Raw genomic sequence first — 8148 nt, forward strand, 5'->3', positions numbered from 1 at the left:
AGTACCAGTTTTACATCGGGACACTTTAACACTCCCAGTTCCTGAAGGACCTCCTCCCTTACCTTCAGTTTTGAATGACAACTTTGTCCACCAATCAGAGTATAAGATGATATTTCCCCTCTTTTTGGATACTGAGTTGAGAACTAACCAGTGCTATGTTACCCTTCAAGATCAAAGAAGTTTAAATTTTCCAGATGTATCCACTTTAATTATTCTTCTTACTTAATATTTAACATCTTAGATCATATCCTCTCAGACATACCCAACAACCTGCTAATTAAATTAATAAGCGACAGCGCACCATTAACAAAAACTACCACATTGGTTTCCATGACACTCGGTGGAGGGGTGTAACATGGGCCAATTTTGAACCCATTTCATTTTGGTGCACACAGCCGTGCATTCAGGTCTGTGCTCTCTGAGCACTATTTGTAGTTGTTATTATTATTATTATTATTAATGTATTATATGTACTTCTGACTCATTTTGTGTGGGTGCTGTGTTTAAGGGAAGGATCTGTGGTCAGTCAGTGAGAGCCTTTATGTGTGTATGTTGTATGTGATTTTGTCTGTTGTATTGTTTTTGTGGTGGACCCCCTTGAAAACAAGATGGCTCATCTCAAGGAGTTATCCATTAATACACTTGACTTTACAAATAAGATTAGTTTAGATCCCTTGTTTCTGTTCCAGATGCCTTCTTGCAAAATAGCTTGAAAGCTTGCCAACAAAATGTCTAAAAGAAAGGATGCTAACTTTGTAACTGGTAGAGTTAGCCAGGCAGGAAGGCTTTGTAACTGGTAGTTAGCCAGGCAGGAAGGCTTTGTAACTGGTAGTTAGCCAGGCAGGAAGGCTTTGTAACTGGTAGTTAGCCAGGCAGGAAGGCTTTGTAAGTGGTAGAGTTAGCCAGGCAGGAAGGCTTTGTAAGTGGTAGAGTCAGCCAGGCAGGAAGGCTTTGTAAGTGGTAGAGTTAGCCAGGCAGGAAGGCTTTGTAACTGGTAGAGTTAGCCAGGCAGGAAGGCTTTGTAAGTGGTAGAGTTAGCCAGGCAGGAAGGCTTTGTAACTGGTAGAGTTAGCCAGGCAGGAAGGCTTTGTAACTGGTAGTTAGCCAGGCAGGAAGGCTTTGGGCCCATTCATAGAGCGCTGACCTTCATTACATTTACCAGCTCAACTTGTTCCTCCGTGCCTTCAGTTCCACGCCGCTGAATGATGTCATGTGGTTTCTTTCATGAAAGGCTTGTGTCGCCTGATTTAAGAGAACCACAACACTGGCTGCTCCATATGCTGCAGCACTTACAACCCGCCTCAGTGAGCTAATATTGATACAAAATGAGCCTCTGATACCTGGCGGCTTGTTGACTTTTCTCTCTAGTGATTTAATGAGTACAGTCTTCTTCCTCTCCGTCTCTCTCTCTCTCCCTCACTAGAAAACCACCCCACACAAGAACGGAGACGGCGCAGGTAACTGTCTCACTCTCTAGTCTTCATCACCTCGTCATCACTAGATCCACATCTACTGATGCCCCCGATGGCCCTGGCCAGTGTGCTGTGTGTGCCATGTAATGTGTGTGTGTGTGTGTCCATGACGTGTTGTGTGTGTCCATGACGTGTTGTGTGTGTTGTGTGTGTCCATGACGTGTTGTGTGTGTGTGTGTTGTGTGTCCATGACGTGTTGTGCGTGTGTGTGTGTGTGTGTTGTGTGTGTGTCCATGACGTTGTGTGTGTGTGTGTGTGTTGTGTGTGTGTTCATGACGTGTTGTGTGTGTGTGTTGTGTGTGTGTGTCCATGACGTGTTGTGTGTGTGTGTGTGTGTCCATGACGTGGTGTGTGTGTGTGTGTGTGTGTGTGTTGTGTGTGTGTCCAGGACGTGTTGTGTGTGTGTGTATGTGTGTTGTGTGTGTGCGTTGTGTGTGTGTCCATGACGTGTGTGTGTGTTGTGTGTGTGTCCATGACGTGTTGTGTGTGCTCCTCCAGTGTCGAGCCCCGTCTCCCCAAGCCCCTCTGTGGTGGGGGGCGTGTCCGGGGTGGGGGGCGTGTCCGGAGACCAGCACAGCGACAGGAACGGCCACCCCGCCTCCCCCCAGCCGGCGCCTGGGCCCAGCAGCGCAGCAACACTGACCTCTGCTGACGGCAGGTAGAACTGCAGGGACACAGGAGAGGGGAATATGATGATGATCACATGATGTACTAACAAGTGCACAGTAGACATGCTGCCCCCCTAACAAGTGCACAGTACACATGCTGCCCCCCTAACAAGTGCACAGTAGACATGCTGCCCCCCTAACAAGTGCACAGTAGACATGCTGCCCCCCTCCCATGATGCATGTTCCTTTGTGCTAACGGAGGAGTGGAAACGGGAAGTGTTATTCATTTTATGTGCGTAGTATTTAAAGCGGTAGTGTGCTATTTTGGACATTTAGCCCTATTTGTGGTCTGTCTATGATGAACCTATAACATAGAGATCATTAACGTCTCTGAAAAGCACATTTATCATAGTTTTTCCAACACATTTACATTATGCCCCATTGACTTCCATTGTAGCCCAGTAAGAGCCTGCATAAAAACTGCAGCTAGTTCAATACTGGAACGATCAGTGAAATGATGGTCTCTCTGTTTTTAGTTTGTGATAGACAGACTACAAATGGGGCTAAATGTCCAAAATGGCGCACAACCCCTTTAACTCCCAGAGCTCTAAAGGACCCCTGAGCATTTTGTCTTTGAATTCTGAAAAATTAATTTGAATTTACTCTCCTCAATTGTCCGGCAAAGATGTAATGTGCACCAGTCGTTTTTTTTTGTTAGCGTCATGGCAAGGTGAAGCAGATGCAGTCTTATCCTGTTCCTACATTTGCTAAATGTCCGACCGTCTGCAGGTTAATCAAAGGATTCAGTGTAGTATGATGAAGATGCAGCTCGACCTGCTTTTCCTCCTGAGCCACGTGATGAGTGTACCCACAATGCACCTAACCTTGATACAAACCTGCGGTATGAGAATCCTAACATTTAGAACAAGCACCACAAGAGCTACTAAACACCTCAAGATCTGAACTCTGAAAGTAGAGGCCCCTAAATAAAATAAACTGAACTTTTACTGAGATGTCAAGCATAGTTGTTTATGTACAAAGCAAAATGTACTTGGCAATGGGAAAAATGAACTGTGGCAAGCGCCCTAGGTCTGGTACATGTGTGATGGAAGGACAAATAAACAAACTAACTAACTACTGTAACTAACTAAATGACTAACTAAACTAACTAACTGGGGTATAACTAACTAACTGACTAACTAAACTAACTAGCTGGGGTATAACTAACTAACTGACTAACTAAACTAACTAGCTGGGGTATAACTAACTAACTAAACTAACTAGCTGGGGTATAACTGACTAACTAAACTAACTAGCTGGGGTATAACTGACTAACTAAACTAACTAGCTGGGGTATAACTGACTAACTAAACTAACTAGCTGGGGTATAACTGACTAACTAAACTAACTAGCTGGGGTATAACTAACTAACCAAACTAACTAGCTGGGGTATAACTAACTAACTAACTAACTAAACTAACTAGCTGGGGTATAACTAACTAACTAACTAACTAAACTAACTAGCTGGGGTATAACTAACTAACTAACTAACTAACTAAACTAACTAGCTGGGGTATAACTAACTAACTAACTAAACTAACTAGCTGGGGTATAACTAACTAACTAACTAACTAACTAAACTAACTAGCTGGGGTATAACTAACTAACTAAACTAACTAGCTGGGGTATAACTGACTAACTAAACTAACTAGCTGGGGTATAACTGACTAACTAAACTAACTAGCTGGGGTATAACTGACTAACTAAACTAACTAGCTGGGGTATAACTGACTAACTAAACTAACTAGCTGGGGTATAACTGACTAACTAACTAAACTAACTAGCTGGGGTATAACTGACTAACTATCTAAACTAACTAGCTGGGGTATAACTAACTAACTAAACTAACTAGCTGGGGTATAACTAACTAACTAAACTAACTAGCTGGGGTATAACTAACTAAACTAACTAAACTAACTAGCTGGGGTATAACTGACTAACTAAACTAACTAGCTGGGGTATATCTGACTAACTAAACTAACTAACTGGGGTATAACTAACTAACTAACTAAACTAACTAGCTGGGGTATAAACTAACTAGCTGTGGTATAAACTAACTAGCTGGGGTATAACTGAAGTCCCTTCCGCCCGATTTAATCGCTTGGGGGACAATGAACAAAAACAGAGGCTGTGACATTTAGCAAATACTTCTCAGATGAGATCAGCTTCTAATGAAGACCTCACATGATAGTTGCTGCTGGTTCGAAGCGTGGTGCTGAACCAGCTCAACGTTTCCTTACCTCTCACTCCATCCCTCCATCCCTTGCTTCACACACCCCTCCTCCTCCTCCCTCCCTCCCTCTCCCTCCCTCCCAGGGAGAATGGTGAGTTTGAGGAGGTGGTCGAGCTCCCGGAAGACTCCAGACTGTCCGGTCCGGATGGAGGGGAGGAGGGGGAGGAGAGGCGCGTCTCTGTCGTGGCGTTCAGAGAGAGCTGCACGCTGAAGCAGCTGGCGGGAGTAGAGGAGGCTTCCACGCCACAGAGAGCAGGTCAGGATCACACGGAACACGCTGGATCATAAATACGTCATCCATCTGTCATCCTTCATGCTGACTGGGGCTTTGTCCTTCCCGGTCTCCAGATGTGGTCTGACAGGCCTGAACAGGAGCCGGTGTTGGCCAGCCCAGCGTGGTCGAGAGACGAGAGGTGGAGGGAGAGAGGAGGGAGGAGAACCGAACTGAAGGAGATAGACACCAAACATGGAGGACCCTCCCCTCCTTCCCCCTGAACCCCCCCTTTGAAGACCAGCTGGATTATACACGACGTTCCAAAGCTTCACCTCCAAAGAACGCTCCGGACCTTTCAGAGAAGCTGTTTCAAACTCAAGTGTTTCCGTTCGTTGGCGACCTGACCCAATGTCTCTCTCTCTCTCTGACCACCAGTAGTGCGCTTGGTGTGCCCAAACGGCTGGTCAAACCCCCCCCCCCCCCAGGATGAATGTGTCCAGAGACCATTGGGTCCATGGGTCCAAAAGCAGTCTGTCACAGTGGGGGGGGTTGGTCACATGGTGTGAATAATATTATATTACCTGTACATTGAGATCAACTGTAAAGTCCTCTAATCTAATACTTGAATTCCCTGTGTAGAGGTAGAGGTGGACGAGGTCTCAACCAGCCTAGAGGTGTGGTGGGTGTGGCGGGTGGGTGAGGTTTGGTGTATCATTTAAGTTAAACAAGAAAGAAAATATTGTTTTTTTCTCTCTCGGTAAACCAAGAATAGTGTGTACACTACTGATTTCTTTGTTTCGTTTTATAATTATTGCTGTAAAGACAAAATGTGATTTCCTCTTTTTTTCTATTTCCTTTGTTGAACTTTGGCTTTAAGATTTGAGCTCCATCTTGTCCTCTATGCAGGTGCTTCTATGATCATGATGTGATTATGAACGGCCACAGATCCGCTCGGACCCCCTTCTGATTTACACCTCTGTCAAAGATGCATTGCATTATGTCAGAGAAGATCTCTCAGCCAATCAGCAGGCTTGGAGTGTCTGGGCTGTCCCATAGCTGTCTTCCAGTGGGGGACATCCTGTCTTTGAAACTAAGTAAAGGATGGTCTTGTCTTATATTTTGGCCATAAGATGTATTGAATATTCATTGACCAGTGAAATTAACATGAACTGTAAAATAATTTTGATCTAGGGTTTATTAAAAGAGTAAATGCTGCTACTTATGATGTTCCTTTGCCTTATGGGACCAGGGGGAAGAGCGAGCTGATTGGATGACACACTGCACTCATGCAAGTCAGCCACGGTCCACATACTGTACAGCCAGTCACTGCACTAAACAGAGATGCACAGTAACACATTCCTCACATGTGAGTTTGACACCCAGACCACATGGCTGTAGTCCTCGTCTGCCACAGGCTCTCAGGATGGATGGTGTGTGATGAGGCCATGTGATGGATGGTGTGTGATGAGGCCATGTGATGGATGGTGTGTGATGAGGCCATGTGATGGATGGTGTGTGATGAGGCCATGTGATAGATGGTGTGTGATGAGGCCATGTGATGGATGGTGTGTGATGAGGCCATGTGATAGATGGTGTGTGATGAGGCCATGTGATGGATGGTGTGTGATGAGGCCATGTGATGGATGGTGTGTGATGAGGCCATGTGATGGATGGTGTGTGATGAGGCCATGTGATAGATGGTGTGTGATGAGGCCATGTGATGGATGGTGTGTGATGAGGCCATGTGATGGATGGTGTGTGATGAGGCCATGTGATGGATGGTGTGTGATGAGGCCATGTGATGGATGGTGTGTGATGAGGCCATGTGATGGATGGTGTGTGATGAGGCCATGTGATAGATGGTGTGTGATGAGGCCATGTGATGGATGGTGTGTGATGAGGCCATGTGATAGATGGTGTGTGATGAGGCCATGTGATAGATGGTGTGTGATGAGGCCATGTGATGGATGGTGTGTGATGAGGCCATGTGATGGATGGTGTGTGATGAGGCCATGTGATGGATGGTGTGTGATGAGGCCATGTGATAGATGGTGTGTGATGAGGCCATGTGATAGATGGTGTGTGATGAGGCCATGTGATAGATGGTGTGTGATGAGGCCATGTGATGGATGGTGTGTGATGAGGCCATGTGATGGATGGTGTGTGATGAGGCCATGTGATAGATGGTGTGTGATGAGGCCATGTGACAGGATGTAGATCAGTCATTTCAAATCTGTAGACTGTTATATATCCCTTATAACGCTACACTATTGTATGAAGGAAAACAGAGTGAGGTGGACCTCTCGTTCCATCCGTAGTGGTCAGTGGCCTGTGAGGGTCCATGCCCCACCTGTAGATGCTATACCCTCTAGCACCTGTAGATGCTAAACCCTCTAGCACCTGTAGATGCTATACCCTCTAGCACCTGTAGATGCTATACCCTCTAGCACCTGTAGATGCTAAACCCTCTAGCACCTGTAGATGCTAAACCCTCTAGCACCTGTAGACGCTAAACCCTCTAGCACCTGTAGATGCTATACCCTCTAGCACCTGTAGATGCTATCTATACCCTCTAGCACCTGTAGATGCTAAACCCTCTAGCACCTGTAGATGCTATACCCTCTAGCACCTGTAGATGCTATACCCTCTAGCACCTGTAGATGCCATACCCTCTAGCACCTGTAGATGCTATACCCTCTAGCACCTGTAGATGCTAAACCCTCTAGCACCTGTAGATGCTATACCCTCTAGCACCTGTAGATGCTATACCCTCTAGCACCTGTAGATGCTATACCCTCTAGCACTTGGGTCGCTAAGCTTTGCACTTCCAGTTCCAGTTGTGGACAGAACTCTGAACCCTCCACAGTTCCAGCCATGGAATGAGCGTCCTCCATGGCTGCGTTGTGAACAGTGACACTCCTTAAAGTCTACGCCACAGTGTGACACAAATATCAAGAGGTTGCAGCCTTACGGCTGTAACCAGGGCCTATGACCTAAGCCAGTGTCTGGGTAAAATGACCATATAAATGTTATACAGATATATTATATATGTATAAATGGCGAAGTGTTTATTTTACTAAGACTAACTGACAAAGCTTTGAGATCTAGCAGCCCTATTCTGGGTTCTGTGCTCCAAGAACCTGGAATGTTACAGTTCCATTGAAGACCATATAGATTTCAAAACAGGAACCGTTTTAATGTCTACAATAGGTTCTAGAGGTCTTCCAACCAGGGCCTCACACTGTCAACTAAGACATTTACCAACAGTTCCATCTGTATAGCATGTCAATAAAGAATTACATTTGTCTGGACATCGTGTGGTGTGTCCCTGTGTCATTGGCGATTTTATAGGGGGGACATGAGCCCAACTCTGCTCAGATTCTTAAAAATCAAAAAAATCAAAAAATAAAAACTTTTTTTTTTTTTTTTTTAATTAACACAATTATTAAATACATAATTGGGGTTTGTACCAGTTTGTGTTAGATCAGCATTAATTTTAAAAGTGTATGTATTACTTAAACTAGGCTACCTTTAAAAATATATATTCATAATCCACTAATG

At 45.0% G+C, this 8148-nt stretch overlaps 1 protein-coding gene across 2 annotated transcripts in view; it reads left to right on the top strand.

Moving 5' to 3' along the window:
* map7b (microtubule-associated protein 7b) overlaps nucleotides 1-6104 on the top strand; it is a 66655-nt gene extending 60551 nt beyond the window's left edge. For both annotated transcript variants that reach the window (XM_084454162.1, XM_084454163.1), the window contains 4 exons: nucleotides 1424-1457; nucleotides 1971-2130; nucleotides 4457-4629; nucleotides 4722-6104. In XM_084454162.1, coding sequence (XP_084310288.1) covers nucleotides 1424-1457; nucleotides 1971-2130; nucleotides 4457-4629; nucleotides 4722-4732 — 378 coding nt within the window. In that variant the 3' untranslated portion in view covers nucleotides 4733-6104. The remainder of the gene's footprint in view (nucleotides 1-1423; nucleotides 1458-1970; nucleotides 2131-4456; nucleotides 4630-4721) is intronic.
* Nucleotides 6105-8148: the final 2044 nt, after the last annotated feature.

The sequence above is a fragment of the Borostomias antarcticus genome, assembly GCF_949987555.1.
Source record: "Borostomias antarcticus genome assembly, chromosome: 19".
Lineage (NCBI taxonomy): Eukaryota > Metazoa > Chordata > Actinopteri > Stomiiformes > Stomiidae > Borostomias > Borostomias antarcticus.